The sequence below is a fragment of the Manacus vitellinus genome, unplaced genomic scaffold (genome assembly GCF_001715985.3).
Source record: "Manacus vitellinus isolate BGI_N305 unplaced genomic scaffold, ASM171598v3 scaffold_2_pilon, whole genome shotgun sequence".
NCBI lineage: Eukaryota > Metazoa > Chordata > Aves > Passeriformes > Pipridae > Manacus > Manacus vitellinus.
Window position 1 is genome coordinate 37216577 of NW_021940208.1, and position 23097 is coordinate 37239673.

At 36.8% G+C, this 23097-nt stretch overlaps 1 protein-coding gene across 11 annotated transcripts in view; it reads left to right on the plus strand.

Annotated features, from left to right (window-relative positions):
• The window catches only part of LMO7 (LIM domain 7), a 130104-nt gene that overhangs the window by 88409 nt on the left and 18598 nt on the right, over window positions 1-23097 (plus strand). For 2 of the 11 annotated variants that reach the window (XM_029960966.1, XM_018071117.2), the window contains exons 8-21: window positions 288-540; window positions 1617-1904; window positions 2183-2383; window positions 2847-3563; window positions 5104-5133; window positions 7307-7424; window positions 8597-8739; window positions 10033-10474; window positions 11241-11567; window positions 14459-14573; window positions 19238-19399; window positions 20765-20949; window positions 21634-21694; window positions 22712-22768. In XM_029960966.1, the coding sequence (XP_029816826.1) occupies window positions 288-540; window positions 1617-1904; window positions 2183-2383; window positions 2847-3563; window positions 5104-5133; window positions 7307-7424; window positions 8597-8739; window positions 10033-10474; window positions 11241-11567; window positions 14459-14573; window positions 19238-19399; window positions 20765-20949; window positions 21634-21694; window positions 22712-22768 (3099 nt within the window). Of the gene's footprint in view, window positions 1-287; window positions 541-969; window positions 1270-1616; window positions 1905-2182; window positions 2384-2846; window positions 3564-5103; window positions 5134-7306; window positions 7425-8596; window positions 8740-10032; window positions 10475-11240; window positions 11568-14458; window positions 14574-19237; window positions 19400-20764; window positions 20950-21633; window positions 21695-22711; window positions 22769-23097 lie in introns of all 11 variants that reach the window. The other 9 variants (XM_018071112.2, XM_029960968.1, XM_029960969.1 and 6 more) reach the window with 9 other exon arrangements.

A 23097-nucleotide genomic window follows, 5' to 3' on the forward strand; every position in this document is an offset into this window, starting at 1 on the left:
GTTAGCACTTTGTTTCCTGTGATAACGAAAGAATGTGATAATGAAAGAATGGAACAAATGTAGCAGGGTCATGCAAACCAAATTGAGCTTAATGGATCGTATCGCAGCTTTGCCACAAACTTCTAAAAATACCTATCCTACTGTCCTGTCAGTAGCTCAGCAAATTTGCAGCCAGAACATCTCAAATATGGAGTTAAATTTTAGAAGATTTTGATCCAAGCTCTAGCTAGAAGTTTGTGTCTAGAGAATAATGTTTGTGCTTTCCCTTGTCTCCCCTTTCTTCTAAGGTTGTGACAGTGACACAGACTCAGAACTGCCTTTCAAAATGCATGACTCCCACAAAGATGACAGGTCTTACCGTAGGATATCTGTGATTGAACCAAAACCTACCACTGACTTCAATCGCTTCTTACCCAATAAAAACAAGCAGACGGCTTATGTGCCAGCACCATTAAGGAAGAAGAGGACAGAGAAGAATGAGGACAATAGGAGGAGCTGGGCAAGTCCTGTCTTCACCGAGTCAGATGGAACGTTTTCAAGGTACTGGTGTGTGGTCTTAGTAAAGTGGGCTTTGATTTAGAATTTTTTTAAATAAATGATTTGCAGCTGCTGTTGCTGCAATGCAAAGTCAAGTATTTGATTTTCAATATTTTAACCAGGGGGATGTTTTGGTGTGGTTGTGTGGTTGGTGTTTTTGGTTTTGGTTTTTTGGGTTTTTTTTTTTATGTTTGAGTAATGCTTTGAAGCTGATCAGACTCCAGGTAGAGGGTATTTAAATGATCTTAAATGCAAGTTCACGAGAGATAGACCTACGGTTTTAGTTTCTCACTAAACCCTTTCCGAAATATGGTGATGAATTTCAGTTGTCCGGCTTCTTGATGCATACTGATGAGATTAGTGGGCAGTTCTTGGGTTTCATCCTTTGTGACTTCACTGTTTTCATTCTATTCCTGTTTTGATCAACCTCAGTGGACATGAAACAAATCCCGTAGCTTCCTGCCAAAATAGCAGAGCAGAGTGTGGGCTCACAAATCCAGCTTCCCTCCAGATGGTCTATGAGCATGACAGTGGGTCTGATTCAGAAGATGAAAGAAGGCTGCCTGATGTTGTTTTGGATGACTTAGCAAAACGTAGATTTCTAGTCAAAAAGAGCCCTGTAAGCTCTGCTGCACCTGGACACCGTTTCGTGTTGCGCAATGACTCTCCTAAATCTTGCTCGCAAGAAAGTTATCCAGCTGGTCCACTAGCTGCAGTGCTTGAACCACTGAGGTCAGAGATACTAATCCAAGATGCAGTAACTATTGCAGTCCATTAATAACTCTGTAAAGTTAGTCTTCTAATCAGCATTTTAACACAGCTGATAATTTGATATGCCTTTTCTGTCAAACTTTGTATTTTTGTCAGAGGAAATATGATGCTGATATAACCATTTAACTTTTTTTTTATTTTATTTTTTATTTAATATATCTTATTATTTCTGGTGCTGCAGTGATGGAATTGAGAACTAATACGCTTCATTCACAAGGCTGAACTCCTGAGCCAAAAAGCATGTCTTTTTGCATTCTTTATGTCAAGTTGCTCCTAAAATATCTTAACTGATTGGATATTTTGAACAGTAACCAGAGGAGGCACAGGCAGTTGGATACTAAAGAGGAAAACAAACCAAGAGTTAACAATCCTTCAGAATTATCTGGGTATTTTGATGAGGACGAGGAAGAAGTAGGCATCCCAAACATTGAAAAAGATGATTTCTATTTTCGCAAGCTAAGTTCTTCAACATCACATACAGTTGTTGCTTTTGACAAATTTCTTCCTAAGTTTTGGACTCCAGAAGAAGAATTGCTATGGAAAAAAATCAAGAAATCCTCTTTTAAACCCTGGTATAAAGAGATTCAAGGGTTCAGGTGCGTTTTGATGCATGCCTGTTTCTCTCCTGTGTGCAAAGCCTATAAATAAAGTGTAGTTCTGTGACCCTATTTTTATTTTTTATTTTCATTGCCAGTATAGCAGCAGGATACTTTTATTCTTTTTTCTTTTTTCCTTTTTTTTTTTTTTTTAGAAAATAGTTGAAGTACTGTTTTTGTAATACTGTTGCATTTTTGCCAACTGTGCATTTTATTCAATGAGTACACTTCATGGGTTTTTTTCTTTCCCTCTGCTCATTCTTTGTGCTGCTGTACAGTAGAAAGAAATCAGACTCTGAGGATGAGGAATTTGCTTACAAGCAAAGCTGTACCATTGTTGCTAATCAACCAAGACCAATTTTTGACTGGAACAATAGTTGCAGAAGGGATCAGAGCTATAAGCCAACTGCTGAATATGTGAGAAGCTCATTGTCACAGATTGCAGAAGGAAAAATCATGGAGTCTTCTGATCAGCCCAGGTTGATACTGCTGCATGAGTTGTTCTCTTGCTGCCTCAAAAAGAAATGTCTGGGTGTGCAACAGCTAAATGAAATTAAACCATGTCCCATGATGTCGTGCTTTTTTGGTTATTACTCTTTTGCTGTTGTGGTTTCGGTTTATTTTTTCTTTTAGTGTAGCTGTAAGTTGCTGGTCTTCTGAAACACATAGATGTGGAAGTATAACATGCTGCATAGGGCTACTGGCTTTGTGTGTGAGCATGTAGGCGTGATGTTTCTGAGCAGGTTAGTATGCTGTGATACCTTTGCGTTGGTTGACGTGTGCTGTGCTACAGTCCGTGGTGGTGGATGACAAGTGGTGTAGTTGTACTGCTTGGGATACTGCAAGTCTAAACCAAATGTATATCACAATACATTGTGATCTGCTTGTCTCTTGCTGCTTAATGATATTTTTACTTCCCTCCTTTTGTTTTATATGCTTCAGTCAGTTTTCGTTACTTCAGGCCCTGCAAAAATACTCTGACTACATGTCTTCTGAAACGGAGACCAAAATTGATCCCACTTCTGGCCCTAGGCTCATAAAATGTAGAAAGAATGTTTCCTTTATACCAGGATGCAAGCAAGGAGATGAGGAAAATGGATATCTGTATCCAGATTTGGAAAATGACGACTTGTTCGTTCGGAAAACCGGGGCTTTCCATGTGAATCAAGTTGTTCTTCAAGACCCTCGGTTTTTAAAAAAATTCTCTGATCAAGAGCCTCCTCTAGAGGGTGAGATAATCCTGCAACCCAGAGAGGGCCAACCTGTGATTCCAGATTTGGAAAAGGATGACATGATTTTCCGTAAAGTCCTCTTTCAGAAAAAAGAGGTGCCTTTGTCGGGTGCTCCTGACAAGTATCACCCAGCACTGTTTCCTGATCCATGGAGTCTTCCAGAAGAGATCCGATCCAAATTTCTATGTTTACTTGAAAAAAACACGACACTGGAGGAAAGAAAGAGCAACGGCAGAGTACTGTCACCATCTTCCCACCATAAGAAGGATGATATGCTGACCCGCAAGATTGAATCTTGGAAGGTTGGAGGCAACATACAGCCAGTAAATTTTATCCCAGGTCCATGCAGTGAAGAAGACTGGAAGAAGTGGGAAGCAATCAGGGAGGCCAGCAAAGTTAGACACAAGAAACGGCAGATGGTGGAGAGGTCAGGTTGTGTCCTGCACAGATTGTGCTTGAGTGCCATTGAACCCTTTCCATTCAGAAAAGCCTCGTCTTGTGCTGAACCATTCATAGAGTGCCAATCTGCTGTTTGTTCATGTCGTCCTGGAAAAAGCTTTTTATTTGCTTTGAATAAAAGCCCATGACTGCAATACCATATTTTCAACAAAAAAATATAATGTTTTCTAATTTTAGGCTGCCACTATAGAGAAAATATGTTATCATTCCATCAGGCTAAAGTTCTGCATAAGTTTCTTTCAATGGTTGTACAGGAATAGTGATTATTCAAAAGTCTTTGGAGGCTAGAAATATTTCCTTTTATTTTGCAAGATAGTAGGTGAAAACATTTCTGAAACACATTAATTCTTTAATGACAAATTCTGGAAATGGGCATTCTGATATTCTTGCTTGCGCCTAAGTATGAAAATGCTCGTAAACTGTCCTACCACAGTTCTGAGATGATTAGATGAAGTGAAGAAAAAAAATAGTGTTTTGTTTGCCTGAACTCATGGTGCATGCAAGTTGTATGTCTATGTAATATTAAATTCCACTGTGACATATTTTATTCTGCCAGTATTTTCCACCTACTTTCATACAGTCCTAATTCATACTTTCTGCTAAGTCTTTCCTGTTATTCTCAAAATTTCTCGTCTGACTGAAAACTATTTCTTAACTACTTCCTAGCTCTCCTTTGAATTTTCTACTTTCTGGGGGAGAGTGGAGTTTCAAATGTTTCCTTAGCTCTGAAAATACGGCATTGCAAGTTGCAGTTCTCCCAGCTATGCATTATTACTTTGTGACTAAGACACTTCTGTGTTCCAGTTGATACTTTGATGTTGCTGCATTTAATTTTTAAGCTTAATACTGTAACTAAATGCAAGCTTCACTGAGGAATATTTTTGAAGTGCTTGAAAATATTGCACATTTTAAGAATTCATTCAACAGCATAAAATACCTGTATCATAAAATACATTTAAGAATACTAAAAAAATCTTCTGTAATTACCCTGATTAATTGTGTTCACGACTTAATTTGCTAAATGTCTATATAAGGCCTTTTATTCTTGTCCAAGCCAAGTATTACTTTTGTTTACTATCAGAAATGCTTGAAGTAACAAGAAGACAGCCTCTGTAAGCCACGCTTCTTGTTGGGACTCAAATTGGCCTTAATTTTGAGAAATTTTCAATTTCTTGAAATGAGTCTCTTTTGAGCATCATGCTGTTCAGCAGCATTGGAATAAGTGGTGCAGAATTAATACAAGGCTCTGTTCGTGCAGTATTGCTAAATCAGAAGTGTTTGAAACTTGCAGGCAGCCTTATTCTGTCAGTTCTGCCCAACTTGCATATCATGCAAGTCCTGGTGTGTTTTTTGACTAGTGTCCGATTCCCAATGTGCTGTTCCATGCTGGCTGGTTCCCAGGCTTTCAGTTTTCACTTTACTTAGTAAGAGTGCTGGTATACTAATGGTGTGAGTGTTATCAATATCAAGACACTGAATCTTTTCTTTTTTGGTTTCTGATTTCTCAGACTGTTTCAAAAGCTTTCTGATGAGCAAGGGTAAGTTTTATGAAAGCTTGCAAATCATTATGCCTTTTTTTTTCCTCTTTACATCTTTATGCATGCACAGTAGCTAAAAACTTATGCTGAAAACAACTTGTGCATGATGCTTTGTTCTTCTGTGCTTTGGCAATTTACGTAACAAATGTAGAAGACTAAAAGCTGTGTGTATGGCAAAAGTTGTCTGTGGCGTCTAGTGTATCCAAGTTATAGTTATCAGGCACTTTGAAAATCAGGTCTAATATTTTCTTCCTACTGAAGTATTTGATGTTCTGTATTTAAATTAGGCTTTAAAACATTGAAAAATGTAAAGGAAGATCAGTACACATTTTTTTTTGAAAGCTGTACACCTAGAACCTGAAATTAATAACAATATGATATTTATCATGGGATTGGAGAATGGTCGGTGGTTATTTTATATTCTCCAGGTTATTGAATCCTCAGTGATAAACTTATTGGTTAGTGTCATGTGAACTTAGATGTTGTTTATGATGTACTGCGAGTCAAAGAGAAAGAATTTTTCCACTTAATTTGTGATGACATGTTCGGTATTTGGTATCTAATTATTTTTTATTGTAAATGTATTTATTTGTTTACTTCTCTATTTTTACTCTGAGGCAGAGCTGATAAATTACTAAATACTTCCAGAAGAAACAAGAAGTGTCTCAGAAGTTGTTAAATGTTAGGGGAGGGAGACTCAGAAGACTCAAGTCACTAGTTAGATTTTTAAGTCTAGACTAAAATTAAAACTAACATCCTGTTTCTTGGTATGAATATAACTGTACTTAGGGTACATTGTATTTAGGTCTAGATTTTCTTATTTTGTTGCAGGCATATATAATAACTCAAGAGAATTAAGTGGAAACTGTAGTTATATAAGTGTTCTTGAACTCACTTGGAATAAATTTGATACAACTTTTATGTAGAATTTGGTTACCCCAAACCATTTCTATACATGATGTAACTTAAGCATAAAAAAAGAGGAAAAGAATTGTACAAGAGTTTCTGCAATAGTGACTAGGAGATTTTTGCTAAATTTGGCACTCTTCCCATTCGGAAAATAGACAAGCAAACAGATACAATGAGTTAATGCCTTTGTCTTTATTTCTAGAGGCCAAAGTCCAAAGTCTTATGTTACCAACAAAAGTGAATTGGGCCTCTTGGGAGGAAGTGAGAGTCTGGTTTGTTAGTTCAGACCTCTGTTGGAATGTAACAGATTAGAGCAAGGCTCTGTGCTGAATCAGTTTAGGTTTCAATCTGATTTTCCATCATATCAGAGAAGTGCCATGTTTTCAAGTCCTATTAGAACTTGGTTACACCCCCCATCATTCATACTTCGGATAAATGAAAACAAAGGTATTTTTGAAAACAAACAAACAAAACTCCCTCAACAAATCAAACAACAAAACCTCAAACCTCAGGAAACTAGCTTTCATTTTATATATTACAGCATTGAACCTTACAATGAAGCACCTGCATTTGGTTTAGTGTCTCAGAGGCTTGTGGTCAAATCTGAGCAGAAGTCTTGTTCTATATCTGAATTAAATATCCTGTTATGTTTATCATATGTAGTGTGAAAGAATAAGGGAAAAAACAGCATGGGGCAGGGGAGGGAGCATGAAAGATGAACTTTGAGGAATTTAGATTGAAGGGAACTAATGAGTAGAAGTTCGGGAAACTTGTAGCCATGTTGAAGAAATCAGTAAGAAGATGGCTATGTTAGCCATGCTTAGCTTAAGAAACAAAAGAATGGGAGGTGATAGTGTGGCTGTTACAGGAGAGAAGTCAAAGGATGGGAATTTGGACTCAGGGAGGGGGCAATGCCTTTTGTGTCAAAGGAAGGAACAAGATCAATACAAATAATAAGTTTGAACAGAAGTAGCAGTTGGATGCGAGAAGCTCAATGTGAATGATCAACATGGAGCTGCTATGGAGCTGCTTATTCCCTTAACCTGATTTTATTTGCTCAAATGTCCAACTAATGACTTGCGTGCTGGCGCTAGAGCATGTCCCAGCCTTGTTCATTCAGCTGCCCATGTGTTTCCTGCTCTATTTGAAATAACACTTATGAGCACTCAGTTCTACTAATAGAAATCTCTCCCCCTTTGAAGGTTTCACTTGCATAAATGATAGCTAAGATGTTATAAAGCTGAGTGCTGTTTTTTCTTCCTAGGAGTAAATCTTTGAACGATGTCAGTGCAGAGGAGCTGCAGTCATTGCGCAAAATCCGTTATGAAGAGCTACAAAAGATAAAAGAACAATTGCAAGAACAAGATCTAAAGTGGCAAGAAGTAAGGACTCCTTTTCACCTCTCTTTGTATGTCCTACTTTGAAGGACTGCCTTCAGTGTCCCTTGTAAACAAACTTGGGCATGTGTGCAGCAACTCATGGGCTGTCTTCTAAAATGATCCATCTCGTGCAACTACCAGTGGTTTTGGGGATGTCTGTGTAATGCAGAACTGAAATTATTTTAAATATTGCCATAAGATTCTGATTAATGCTTTAGGATAAGACTTGAGTGTATTGTAATAAAACCATCAGGCTTGATTTTTGATGACATAAAGAAAAGTTAGGGCATAACTTCATGTGTTATCTGAAATTTGTGATTCTTTTTTTTTATGAAATGATTGGAATCTCTAGTATTTGATCCTTTGGGAAACGGGGGGAGGAAATAATACTTTGTTGTTCAAATTCTTGAGGCTTCTATCTCTTAGTAATTCTGTCTTAAATCCGGGTTGTAAACTGTATGGTAGCTTTGCACAGTATCATAATGGTATCTGAAGATGTTTGATTTTATTAAAATCTCTGCTTGACAATGAGTATCAAAAAGAAGCTGAAATTAAGAACAAAGCACTGAACAAGAAGTTCATAGTTGTTTGTTTAATGCATCTCAGCCATCTCAGTTCTGATATTCAGTACTTTCCTTAACTCAGCTCTGGTATTTCATGGACACTATTTAGAGTTCACATTGTGGTTTTACAGAAATGAGGAAAATATAGTAATATATGTTTTCAATTTAGAATTTAAAGCATGTTTATTCTCAAGCTAATGTATTGGTCTAACATAATAGTAATTTGGAAAAATAATAATATCCCAAACTCCAAAGCCTTCAACAAAGAAATACAGATGGCATTTGCATCAGTTTTCAACTGTGTGTCACTGGGTAAAGTATTCTGGAATAAAATTGAATATTCTAAGGAGGGGAAAAAATGGAGCAAAATTATGTGCCTTTCCACATGTAGTCCAATAATTAAAATTACTAGCTTAAGAAGGCAGTGAGCCTGCAAGCCTAACTGAAATATGAGAACCCTTTTATCATTTAGCAGAAAGGTACATTAAAATATGGCTGTGATGCAGAAATGTGAATAAAATCAAGGCTATAAGTAGCATGTGATGAGATGCCTCTGTGCTTCTATGGGGTCTTGAGAAAATCTGATGGGATACATTCATGTTATTCTAATAGGATCTAGCAAAGTGGAAGAATCGTAGAAAGAGCTACACTTCAGAATTGCAAAAGAAAAAGGAAGAGAGAGAAGAAATTGAAAGGAGAGCCTCTGAAGTGTCTGGAACGAGTACCAAGTCACTGAAAGAAATGCAGCAGGAGAGGTAATGGCCCTAATGGGAGTATTATGTTGAAGAACTTAAATTTGAGCATTTTTATTCCTTTCAATTCTTGAGCAGCTTTTGTAGCCAAGTTGCAATTGATTCTGCAGAGATCTCAACAATTTTAGTTGCAAAACACAGTGCAGAAATCTAGGCAATTGGAGGGCTGAATATGGTTTACTAATGCTGTCTTTGCACAGAATGTTAAATGGTTTTGCTCTATAAATGATATTTTGCTCTGCTATCTATAAATAAATGTATTGAGAAGTCAATATTTGCATTCTTTTGAAATTAGTTAAAACAATAGTGTTGAACTGAAGAGTTGCCTTTTTTATTCTTGGATAAGCTTAACTATTTCTCTTTATTCTACCACTACATTTGCTATTCTTTTAGCCACTGTGAATAATTACAATCAGAATTTTAATGTATGTTACAGAGCTGTAAACTTTTACTTGATTTTCCCTTTATCCCTAATTGTTCCTCTGAGTATTTAATCTCTGAAGAGTAAAAAGTGTAAACTGCATTTCTACTGTCACCATTTCTACTGGTGACAGTCTTATTTATTTGCTTAAAATGCACGTATGACTGAGTTGAAGTATTAGAATGGAATGGCATGTATTCATAAAAGAAATTTTAATGAATTTAAACCCAGAATATTTTGGATTTCTGTGTTTTTTTAGTTCTGAGGACAAAAATTAATTGCTTGAATAAAAATATGGATGCTAATTGTATTGAATATCCAATATCATCAGAATCTTAAAAATTATGTGGTAACGATTATCCAAGTGGTGGTTGTTCCTTTATGACAAAGGAATGAATAGCACAAAAAGAATAATAATCTGAACTTCAGGACACCATCTTATTTAGTTATTTAAAATTCAGCATAGTGTATTCATAGAGCAGAAATGTCAACTAGAGTTATAGAGTTCAGGCAGTGTTATGGCACTACCTTCTTTACATTCTTTCCTAAATTAAATATCAGTTTCTGGGGATATGTAATTTGGATGGCTATATAATTTTCTTGGCAAATATAAATTTCTGTCATGGCGGCAGCCTGAAAATGTGACAGTAGTATCCCTGAGTGCTATGAGAGTATTGAAATGGGGAGGAGGGGGGAGAAGGTAGATTTAAAAAGATACGAAAATACTAATATTTTTAAATTATGCCATTCATTTTAATTTACTGGAGATGTATTTTTCGATTTATACTCTGCCTTGAACATTCAGTAGTTGAAAGACTTAGGACCTGCCTCTTTGTTGGGTTACTTTGGTGTTCTAACACACTCTGTCCCCCTAGGGAGGGGAGAGATGAAGACTCCTATGGGCAGCGAAAACAGGAACACAGCTGGAGGTATTCACTGAATGACGATGTGTTTAGTGAAGAAAAAGCACCTTCTACATGGTCAGCAGCAAAAGATTACCGTTTGGAAGAAGATACTTCCTACAGCACTAAGGACAGCAAAAGTGAATATGCCTCACAGCTGCCCAAGGAGAACCTGCCGGAGAGCTCGGCTGCTCAAGAAGCTCCTGCTCTGCCAAAGAGCCTGGCAGAGGAGCAGAGCTCTGCTCTTTTGTCTACTCGCTACTCAGTGAATGCTCAAACTGGGTCAGCTCAGGTTTCAGCTTCTCTCCCGAGAACTTACCAGAAAACTGATACCTCTAGGTTAACATCTGTGGTTACACCAAGACCTTTTGGTGTCCACTCAAGAGGAATCTCGTCACTTCCACGGTCGTTCACGGTAAAATTCTGCTTCATTCCTGGAGTTTGTAAATGTGGGTCTTTAATAGCTGGGGGAACAGTAGAGTTTTAAAGTTTTGTTGCTTTTAAAAAAGTTGTCTGCTGTATGATGAAGGCTGTGTTAATAGAGCAGGCAGTTCTGTCATGGCTTTGGATGTTTACTTGTGTTTCTGTTCTTAAACATACTCCTGGAATTAAAGCTAGTAACTATATTTGGTAGAATATTCTCTTTATTACTTGTGTAAGTCTCCTTAGTGTGCCATACAAAAAAACTGTCATTGTTGGAGGTAATTATCTGGAGCTAAGTTAACATAATAAAGTGGTAAAGATGAATTTTTCAGGTGATGTAAGTTTCCTCTGCTCTGCTGACTTTGTTGAAATTGAAATTTTATGCTAGCCTAAAATTTGTCTGCTCAGTAAAGCACTGAAAAAATGAAATTGATTCTCCCCCTGCCACATTACTATGTTGATTCTCATAGCTTTCTCCTAAATCCTTATTTGTCTAAATTTAAAAAATGGTAAGAATGCAAATAATTCTAAGCAGAATTATTCTAAACTTTAACAAGTTTATCTTAAAAAGTCTGGCCTATTTATTCTGCAAGAATTTAAAGAGAAAAAAATATGTTTCTCTTCTTTAGTAATGGGTACAAAAACCAGAATTTGCTTGAAAGGGTGAGAGGTGTTTTTGTTAAATATTAAGATCACTGAAAAATTTAAAGAATTTTTTTTAGAAGCACATATTTACCAAACTGTTATTTTTGTCCTAGATGGATGATACTCTGAAATACAACGGAGAAGTAGAAAAAGCTAAAAGAACTCAAACTTTGTTCACCAGCGTCTCCTTTTCACAACCAGACTCTGCACACCCTCTCTCCACTAGTGCATTCAGAAGCAGAGGTGAGGAGGAAGAGGAGGAAAAAGAAGGTGTTCAGTCAACACCTGCTCCTACTTTGGCATTACCTGTAAAATCCCAAGACCAAGATGCTGGAAGCAGTATTCTTAAACCTGAGTATGGCATTCCTTCTGATTCTCTTTCACTTGCATCTTCTGCAGAAATTACGAGTCCAACAGAGCCTGAGGATTCAAAATCCATGGTAAGTGTGGAAATAATGGGATTACTTAGTGTAATTGAATGCTACAGCAGAGTAAAAGAGAAAATATATAAAATTTCATCTAATGCAAGTATTTTTCTAGCAGTAAGAAGACAGCTCAGAGATCTTCTGTTTCTTTTGATTTAATTCATGAGAAAGAGAATATTTGGGAAAAAAATTGTTTCTTTTGCTGCATTTTTCCCTACCCTTCATATGCCATGTGCTTAATTTTATTTATTATTCTAAATGAAAATAGTTTTTCTAAATATTGTTTAGCGCTTGGAAAGTTTTTTGTTTTTTCTCCAAATTAACACATTGTGACACAGTCAGGTATGTCAGTTAGATAAATTACCTGAACTGCTGTAGCATTCATTTGCACTTTTAAACTGGTGGAGGAAAATAAAGATCAGCTTTTCCAAGGCTAACCATAAACATCAGTATCATACTATCCTCTTTTTTCCATCTGGCTTGAGTTCCTTCTCTCTTTTTTTAGCTATTTACTTGAATCTCATTAATGTTCACATTAATTTTGAAGTAATTCGCCATCTCTTTGCATATGTGCTTATCCAGGAGTTGGGTCTTTGTGTTCTTTTTGAAGTATGTATCTTCAAGTGCTGTTTCCTCCAACTGATTGCATGTTTCACGTGTAAAAAATGACCAGCAACAGCTTTGATTTTTGATACCTTTCTGTAATATCTGAGAATGTGCTTTATACTGCTTGACAGATTAGAGATTAGTTCTTTGCATTCCTGATGCTGCTGTAAAAGTTAATTGTGCCAGTGAATTGTGCCAGTAATTGTGCTTGAGTGAAGGTCGTAAGACCTTAGATGCTGATTTATGAAATCACTTCCCATATAATCTTTTCAGAAATTTGATGACTTTGAACCATTCTTCTTCCTAATCACTTGTGGAAAAGGAACATATTGCAGTTCCTGATACCCCTTGGCCATTGCAGTGAATTTATCTTAAATTTTTGAAACTGTGATTGATGTATAAGGAAAGGGATCATAATTTTTTTTTTCTGTCTTGTAGCAAAAACAGGCAGAGGAATTTCTGTTCTAATCAGTGAAAACATAGATTAGATATGGCTTCTTAGAATCTCTTTCAGCATGGCAAAGGAGAATAGCATATACTAGGTCCATATTATTTTTTTTTCTCATCATTAGTCAAGAGATTATAAATAATCCTTCCTACAAATGAGTAATATGGGTGTTTTATTTTAAAAATTAAAAAAAAAAAAAGACAGCTTGTGTTGTGTTATAACTTAACAAACTGTAACTTAAGGAATGCAAGTTCCATTTGTTTGTAAATCATTGCCAGAGATGAGAGATTGATATAGTTCACTAGTCATCTGGGCAGTAACACCAGGTCTGTGGAGCACTGACTGTTTTAGAGATGACCTATCCAAATGATGAAGTTCAGTGTACAAAGTCACATTGCTCCTCTGACAAGTGATAGGTTGGAAGAGTCATGTTGGGATAGTGGAAAAAAATAAGAAGACAGGAACACAGTCATATTCCAAATGTTTGTATGTTCTCTATCAGAGTGTGCTAACCTGTTAGTAGATTCACTTTTAATATACTCACCTAAGGGCTTGAGTTGAACAGGAGCATTTGCACGCTGGTAGCTGTGTTGTGAAGAAAAAGACTTACAGCCCCCCTGGGCTGTAAGGGGGAGTGTTTTCCCAGGAACATTCCTGTAACATGAGACCATACCTCAGAATGTTGCCTTGCAATGTTGTTTTCTTCTGTATCCAGTGCTCAGGTACTGCTGAAGCCTCCTCTGGCTGCACCTCCCAGAGACTCTGGCTGGCTGCATCTGCTTGTGCAGTGCTCCCTGTAGCTTCCTGTTGTATCCTACCAACATAGGAACTTTGGGGAGTTGGCACAGATTTCTAGAGTTTTAAATATTTTAAGTTAGGAAAGATGAATCCCACCCTTCAGGAATGCTGGTTCACTAGGCAGCTAAAACATAGGTGTCCATTTAATGCATGTATAAAAGCATACTGGGTCTCTTCCATGCACATGTTGCTATTTTAACATTATTTGACAGAAAAAGTCTATTTTTTTCCCTTTTATTACAATGTCAGTTTCCTGATAATGAAATGCATAGCATGCACTTGGGTATTTCAATTGTTTTTAATGATTTCACATTAAAATGTTAATGTATGCAACACATTCTTATTATATAGTGTGGGATTGAAAGCAAGTGTTTCAAAATGTTTTCCTATTCAAATATTTTTGTTGTTTAAAGTGATTATGTTAGGGTTTGATGCAGATATTGAAAGCATCTTGGAAGTCCACTAGAATGGAAGAGCTGAATTTAGCTAATTTTGGTATTAGTTTTATTATCTAAGGTCTCCATAGCAAGCTAGTAGTATTTCACACGAAAGAAAAAGAGTAATTTTTCACTTAAGTAAATCTGATTGCAACATTGAGCTTAAAGTAAGCTGATGATGTTCACTGTCGGATGTGCAAGAAAAAAAATAAGATTGATTACTGGTATCTAGTTTTTTCACATCTCTGGTGCTCTCTCAGGAGGCAGTACGTTCAACAAATTCACAAGACTATCCAAGAAGACTCATTTAGGGCTTTAATTTCCTCCAAGATCTTAAGTTTTGTAGCATTGTGTTAACAAAACATTTAAACTGATAGAAATGCAGAGTGGAATGTACATGTAGAGAAAATATAAATGTGAACTGAAAGAACACCTGTTTGAATAAAAAACAAATGAGTTAGTTAACTGACTTCCAATACTGTTTCCTTTATCTGTGATGCTAATAATAGATGATTAAAGTGCACATTGTGAGCAGCCTCACTTATTTAGAGGATAACCTTTCCCTCATTTGGATTCCTGTGATACCAGATACTGTAGTGTCATGTTTTATTTTTCAGGAACAGTACAGTGAAATGAGAATCAGCATAAACCAGAGACCTGGCCACAGTCGCAGCTTTGGGTTTACAACAAATTGGAGTTCTTCAGGAGCCTTTGTACAGACAGTTGAAGAAGGTAAATGTGTATTAACTGCACAAATTTTTGTTCTTATGTTTAGTTTGCAGAGGCTTCTAAATTAAGGCATTTGCTGCTAAGAATGCTGCAAACATTTTAAAAAATCAGGTGTAGAACTGAAAAATCAGTATTTAGTTTGCTAATGTGTTTCTGTGAATCCTCATCTCTTGAAAACAGGTTGAATTCAAAAATGCATTTTCCTAATTAAGGACATTTCTATAACCACTGAAAAGGCATAAACATGATTATTTGTTCACCAAGCCCCTTACTGAGCAGTAGTAGGGGGCACGTACAGACTTCTAATATCCAGATTGTTCCTTTCAGTGAAGTTTAAAAGATTTCACTTCATATGATTTGTAAACAAATGCAGAGGAAAATTAGTTAGGAAATTTAGTTAGTCAATTTGAATTTTGGAGACGGTTAACATGTTTATAACCTGTGTTCAACATACTTTTTTTCAAAAACTTGCTCATGTTATATCCTTATTCAATTCCTGTAGCTCCATTTAAAGGAATGAAGGATGAAAGAGGTGGGTGGCCCATTGAAAGATTAAGATGTGCTTTCAGCTAGGCACTTATCAATGTTGTATTTCTTGTTTTTAAGTCTAATTTAGGTTGGAAGGAACCTTGAAAGATCACCAAGAGCAAAACCCTGCTCAAAAAACTGTTTAGACAATTCAGACAGGTTGCCTAGGGCTTTTACCCATGTGGGTTTGAAACCCTCCAAGGATGGAAACTGCACAGCCTCCCTGGGCATTGCATGATTATCCTCTCAGAGAAAATTTCCCCCACATGTCCAGTCAGACCAATCTTTGTCCCAGTCAATTTTATAACCACGGTGCTGTGTTCTCCTGCCACACATTTCAATAAAGAGCAGGCTTTCCCTTCTCAGTGACTCGATGACTTCTCTTGGTAGGTACTGGGGAGGCTGCTGTTAGGTCCCCTTGCAGCATCTCTTCTCTAGGCTGAACCTCTTAGCCTCTCCACTGCTCCAGCCGTGCCCATCCCAGTGCCCTACCATTTAACTTGCCCCACTTTATTGATGTCTCTCTCACAGCAGTACACCAAAACTGGACACGGTATTGTCAACATGGCATACCAATTGAGGAGTGAACGGAATAGCCACTTGTCTTGACCTGTTGGTCATGCTAGTGTTCATATAGCCCCAACACTGCTAGGGTCCCCCAGCCTTGCTCTCCAGCTCAACAGTGCCTGAACCATCACCAGGGTTAGTCTATCCCAGAGCAGGACTCTGCATTTTGGCCTTGTTGAATGTCAGATGCCTGCTCTGAACGGCAACCCTGCCCTCCAGTGTTTTAGCCATCCTTTTGGCAAGGTTTGCAAACTTGATGAGGGTGTATTTCACCTCCTTCTCCTGATTATTGGTGAACACATTAGAGAGAGTAGGTCTCAGGGTACATCCCTGGCAAGCTCCACTTGTAACCAGCCTCTAGGCTGAGTATGAGCCATTAACTGCTACCCACAGAGCCTGACAACCCAGCCAGTTGTTCACCTATCTGGTTGCTCTGCCCTGTAGACAATACAATCCCAATTTTGATACAGGATGCTGTGGAAGATCACGTCAATAGCCTTATTAAAGACAAGGTGTGTGGTATCCATCACTCCCCCCTCATCCACAGATCTATTCATCATTAAAAATAACCAGGTTGGTCAAGTGTGATTTAGACTTGGCAAATCCAAACCAACTATTCCTAGTCACCTTTTTCTCTTCCATGATCCCAGAAAGAGCTTCAGAAATACTTCCTCTGATTGTTTTGTCATCCTAACTAGCTGTATGATTTTCTTGAGATGATAGCTTGCATTTATCTTTTTAGGACTTATAAATGACTCTGTCTTCTATATATGCTATTCCTTTAAAAAAAAAAAAACCAGTTGAGAAAACCTAGGCAAAATTAATTTCTTGTAAGTGTTCTCAAAAACCTAAATATGAATTAAGCTTATAACGCATATTTCAGTGAATCCCATTTACTACATATAAAAGAAAAAGAAAGAACATAGTGCTCATTTTTACAGTTTTCAACTTTTACACTAAAAAATAGGTAAACAGCCTTAAAGTCATTAATCTAGTCTGTTCTGCCAACTTCCACAGTGCCATATAATCTTTATTATTTCAGTCTTTTCCCTCTCAGTTTCCCTTTGCAATAATTTTTTGAGATTGTCTTGATGTAAGAATGCACTTCTGTGATCAAACACTTGCAGTCACATAGAACACAGTAAATTTGACCTATTTCCTTCAGGTTTTATTTTCTTTGTATTTATCTATTGTAATAGCAACAGATGGGGATAGGTTAGAGGACACTAAGTACATCTAGAAAATGAATATTTGGTTTGTTTTGTTTTTACTGGGGACTAGTAAGAAAGAAAAGTCTTTTACCTTCAGGGAAACTTGCAGAAAACAGCAGTACATGTTTTATATCACAGAAACTAAATCCTTTATAGCAATATAAAGAAATTATTGTTAATTCCTATAGTTTTGGAGGAGCTGGACAGAGAAAGACAACATACAGCTTTTGGCACCTAAATTTCTAGCTAGTCTCTGCAGGCTTCTCACCTTCTCTAGAGCTGAATCAGAGCAGAAACCCAATATAGGCACCCTGGTTTGTCCTTTTATTCACAGACTGTGGAGGAAGAGCAGCTGGCAAAGCTACATGCTAAAAATTGTGTAGCCTAAATTGTTCTGGCTAAGTTAGGTCTACATGTGCAATCTAAAGACTGCTGCTATTCATTCAAATCTGTATGACTGGAGTATGGTATGGATATGTCTTTGTAGTAATAGTGTAGGAAGAAGCATGCAGTCTTAAATTCACTTTGTGTCATAAAACTGACCTGAGATATACTGTTCCCACCTCTGAGCTGGGTCTTCTCATCCCTGACAAATTTTTTGAGTAAGATGAACATGACCTTTTTTGTTTCCTAGGGCCTGTTCTGTCACAACACAAAACAGAGAAATTATCAGTTTTGGTGACTCCCCTTGAGCCTGAAGCATTCCCTCTACCATGAGCATAAGGCTTAGTCTAGATGCAGTCAAACTATATGGTACTAAGTATCAGACATAATTCCAAATGTTATATGATCTTGTTGAAAATAGTAACTTCAGTGTTAGTATCTTCAATAGCATTCTTAACAGTACCTTACATTAATAGATTAACATCTTCCTGGCTTTTAAGGAGATGCATGTTTTTTCCAGTTTAACTATTGCTCATGTTTTCTTCCCCCAGATAAAACCCCTACCTTTTCTTCTACAGTGTTACTTAAAAGCAATTGGTGTGTTTGGAAAATTTTACTGCTAACTGCAAATGAAGTTTGTAGTCCATGTTTTAAGAAGAATGCAGAAAAATAAAACATGGAGCTTTGCTCTTCTAGTATAGTAGCTAGTGTTGCTTTTTAGTGAATTATGACAAATCACTGTTTGGTGCAGTATTAGGAAGCATAGCATTTGTTAATTTCTTAACTTTTTCATGTGCCAGGAATATTAAAAGCTATTGGAATCCTTAGTGGATGATCCAGACTTAGAGTGGTATTTTACTAACGAGTCAGATAGACAGAAGATAGGATGAAGCATATGATCTAAATTCTTCTGTCATATTTGTACATATTTGTTTCTAATATTGTAATAGAGCATTGTTCTTGGTATATTTTAAATAAGATGTGTGGATTTCACTACTTACTTTGGAAAATGCTTCCATTGTGTAGTTCAATTTTTTTTTTATTAACATGAGGGTTTATTGTTCAGTGCTTAAATACATTTTTACTTAGCTTTTCTATTTTCCATTCTGCTAAGGGAATAATTTTAAATGGAAAAAACATTCATATGTAATTCATCAAATCATACTTGGAGAGTCTGACTTTCTCAGCTCATTCATTTTCTGAATTAAATAGAGAAAAAGTTTATGAACTGATCTTTATGTTCTCTGTCCCTAGTCTATAATATTGCCTGCCAATGTGTTGTAGTTGAAAAAAGTATAAAGTGCAGCCTGTCTTGCAAAATATCAGTAGGTTCAAAGTCCAAGCTGCATAGAATTTGCTCTTAATTGATAAAATAAGCAGAATCCAGAGAAGTCTAGTGGTACAGCACCCAGCAATATCTTGAGTCCAATTACCAGTCAATTCAGAGCTAACAAACTATTTTAGCACAGCAATAACACAGCATGCTCTTGTCAGTAGAGTCCAGAAACTGTAAATAAGAATATGGGAAAGCCAGCTTCTACTGGAATTAACAGAGTGCAGGCTGGTTTTTTGGCAAAGAGGAGGATTACCCAAACATTGGCTGAATTTCAGCTAATTGTTGCAGACCCTGTGGTGCTGCCTCTCTCTCACTATCTCAGATTATAACGGTGAGTTAGTGAAGGCAAGATTGAGTCCAAAGGTTGCTTATTAAAAGGGCTAGCCAGAATGTGAAGACTTACAAGTCCAAAAGATTGATGCTCTTTGTCATTTTCATAAGTTCTAAATTGAAGAGCTACTTTGATACTGAGTTTACTGATTTTGTATTAAAATGTAGTAGATTTTTCTAAGACTTACTGAATATCGACCATTAAGCATTTCTTTGAATAACTCCCCACCTCACTCCCCTCCAGTCACAACTGTGATAAAAAAATAATTATGAGGGGAGACATAATTTTATTTTTCTTCTGTTTTCTGCAGGAAGCCCTGCAGCACTTTGTCAGCTGCATATAGATGATGAGATCATTGCTGTCAATGGCACAAAGGTTTCACATATGGACTACAGTCAGTGGGAAGAAGCCATCAGCAGAGGACTAGAAACTGGAAACCTGGTCATGGATGTCAGACGATACGGAAAGAATGGTGAGTTGTTTCATCAGGCAGATACAGTATGCTCTGTAAGGCAAATAAGCTTTGTCTCTGCTGTACCTGACAGCTGAGAGTCCTTATTACCCTTACAGGAGTAATATGTATCTAAGCTAAGTAGTTTGCCAGTGTGTCTGTTGCATTTTAACACAACTTGGCTTTTTTAACTGCTTGTGCATTAGAAATGTCTTGACAAGCAAATCTTCAAAGCATTGAAATACTGACATCTTTCTTGTGCTCTGGCCTTTTTCTGAGAGGATGCACAGGTGAAAGAGTGTGCAACCACCACAAAAGGGTATATAACATTTCATTTCCTTCCATACCACAAGAATAAAGAGGACCTGTTCTTTAGACCATAATAACTGTTTAAGCCTTTCTCTCTCAATGACCAGCTCCCTTTCTTCAAATGAGGATCATGTGTTCCTTTCTTCAGGGGGCATTTCAAATGATGTATGAGCTTGTTGGTGGCACCTCTGTGCTATGATTTTGTCCATTGACCCAAATACTGTGATGCTGTAATCTCTTCTCCAAAATGGTACTGCCCATTCTGGCTAGTATTTCCATCCTGGCCAATAGCCTTGTAGCATCTCTAGACTTGCCATGGTTTTAATCAGGATACCCTTTCAAAGTTCCATAAGAATTTTTACAAAGTTCAAAGTGTGACCAATGACTTCTTTCACAGTATAAATACAAAACATTCTTTTAGTAGGAAGCTGGGTAGAATAAGTTACCAGTAAGTGGGGAGAAAAAAGTAGAGTGAGAGAGAGACAAGAAACAAATTGCTTTGCAGGACATAGTACAACTGTAGAGTAAGATTAGTGGCAAACAACTCATTGAATAAAATTTTTGGTAGTGGGAGGGGAAAAATAATGGAGTCTGAGAGAAGAGTATCATTTGTCTTTGCCTCTTTAGTTTTGCTAGTTTAGTTTGGACTGCCTTTTCTTCCCCCCTCTGTGCTTCCTGATGAGCATGGACATGAAAATGACCCTTCCCTGGATAGTGTATGAGTCTCATTGTAACTTGCCTACATAAAGTTGGAAGACTTTTCTCGATCCTTACTAATGTTAATGAAATAGTTTCCAATGAATACTAACTGCTCTTTAATGTTGAGCTGCTGTAGCACATATTAGCAAAACATCTGGCAAACTTTACCTGGCTTATGACTAACACATGCATTTTTGGGGAAGGCGGTCTGCTCATAAATGCCCTTTTTCCTGTCTTCACAAATTCCACCTGATTTCTGTGTCTCCCTCTTCTGTTGTGTGTGGTTTTGTGTTATTTTAATGTGTTTTCACTAACTCTTGTTCTGTTCTTTGACATTACTGTCTATATCAATTTCTTGATCCTCCACATACCAAAAAGATTGGGGCAAAGACCAGCCTTCCCTGCCACATGTAAGGCATAAAATCCTCAATCTCACCAGTATGGCTACCAACATTATAGGTACATCTGAAAATAAATGGATTGATGCAACTTCTGGAGAACATGTTTCAAATGTTTCCACCATATCAACAAAAAGAGATTTCTCCAGCAGCCTTCGAAGTTCTGTGAGTATGTTTTTGAAGGGTTTGTGGGATTTGGGAGAAGGAAGAAAAAATGTAATGTCTTGGTAATGGGAGGATGGAGAAAAAGTAGTACAAGTAAAAATATAGGACACTGCAAATATGGAGGTGTAGCTAAGTATATATTAAGGTAAATAAGATGTTTTAAAGACTTGCTACTGTCTATTCATGAGTGGACACTCATGAATATCATTTAATATGATATTCATTTAATTCATTTAGTATCATTTAATAATGATATTAAAACATGTGCAGACTATATTTTAACTAAAACATATAATGTGTTTTTTTCTTTAGAGAAGACTTTGATCTGTGTTATTAGCATAAATGGAAGTTGCAGCCCAAAGAACAAGCGTATACGAGATTTCAAATTACTTATAAAGGAGCTGAAATAGAAAGATCTTGGCTTCTGGCATTTTCTTGCAAACGAATGTTTTTTTTATTTCTACAGCAATTCACAGCTGCTTATTGATTCCCTCAAATGCCTGCGGTTGCCTCATTATAAAATACATTCAGGAAGTTTTAGATTGTTTTGTATCTTTCTATGGAAAATGTTATAAAATGTTTCATGATATATAGTTCCTGTCAGGGAAGATGTGTAATTGGATAAACTTCCAAAAAAAAAGAAAAAAAAGAGACCTCCTTTTTTTTTTTTTTTTAATTTTTCAGGATACAGAAACAAAATTGATAAATGGAGCACAAGGAGATCTTGGCCCCAATGAACAAAGAGGTAAACCACTGTTGCTATTCATCTGCTAATTGTGTCATTTGCAACAAGCACAGATGTTAAACCTGTAATAATTGCAAGCTTTATACAGTGGGTGAAGTGAGACCTTAATAAACTGAAAGCTAGACAGATACCACAGACATGTTGTTGCATCTAAACTCGGTGTAGTTTGCTTCCATGACATGCTAGGCAGTTTGAGAACTGACAAAAAAAGCTGTAACAACCCCCCCTGCCTCTTCATTAGTGTTTATAAATTTACTGTGTGGTAGGGGTGAAAGAGAAGAAAGCACACAATTTATTGTAATTGCTACTGCATTGTGTAGAGACTGAGTCAGTATTAGTATTGATTTATTTCAGTGCCCAGGAAGAGTGTAAAGAGTGTTCAACTTTTGGTATTCCCCCCTACCCTCATTTCAGTTGTGAGGTTTTAGGGATAGCAGCTGTTTCACTATTATTATTTTACTTTTATTCCTGGAGAATGATATTGATTATTCCTTTATGAATAATAATTACTTACGATGCTGTGAGCAGTTATAACCTTACTTGACAACAGTGAGAGAAACCAGGTATGTATACTTCCTAATGGAATAATAATCCTTAAATAGGAACTTTGTGTTTCATTTTAACTTGAGTACACATGGCAATTTATAAAAGAATTCCCCCAAGATATCAGTTGCCCTCTGGAGATGCCTTTCTGATGACCTGAAATGGTGATTAGGCTCCTCATTCCAATGTGGTATCCCAGTCAGGGAGGCTTAAATTAGACAGGGAGACTCTGAGTCCAAGTTTGACACTTCTACAATTGTTATAGTTGGACATTGTTAGTGATAAAATGAAATACTAATCAGTATATGATGTAACCTACTAAGGTTTTACTTGGTATTGCAGAGGCTTTTTGTTTTTCTGAAGTGATGTTGCTCGAGATGAGAGGACTAGCACGTTTCTTATCCAGTGGTTATAATCTTTAAAAAAAAAAGGCACCTCATTGACTTGTTTGTGTTCTTTGTATTTTTCAAATAGCATCTGAACCTATTTCTTTGAAAAACTTAAAAAGACGGTCACAATTTTTTGAACAAGGTAAATCAAAGAGCTAACATTTCATGTACTTCCATGAAATTGTTCCTGCTGCATACTCTTCCTAACAAGTCTGGTGCTGGGTGCTCTACCTCTTCAGCATTGTTCGTGGCAGTTATAATGAAGCAACATAATGAATTTCCCTTCTTTTCCCAGGGTCATCAGGTTATTCTTACAATTCATGGGTCTACCTTTGTGGTAATGGGTCTTTGTGTGTTCTTTTACATCTATAGCTGTTTAAATCTCTTCTATGTCCTTCATCCTTTTTTTTTCCACTGGTTAGAAGTAAGAAGGATAGCACTCTTTGGTCTGGTTTGCTACTACCTACAAAA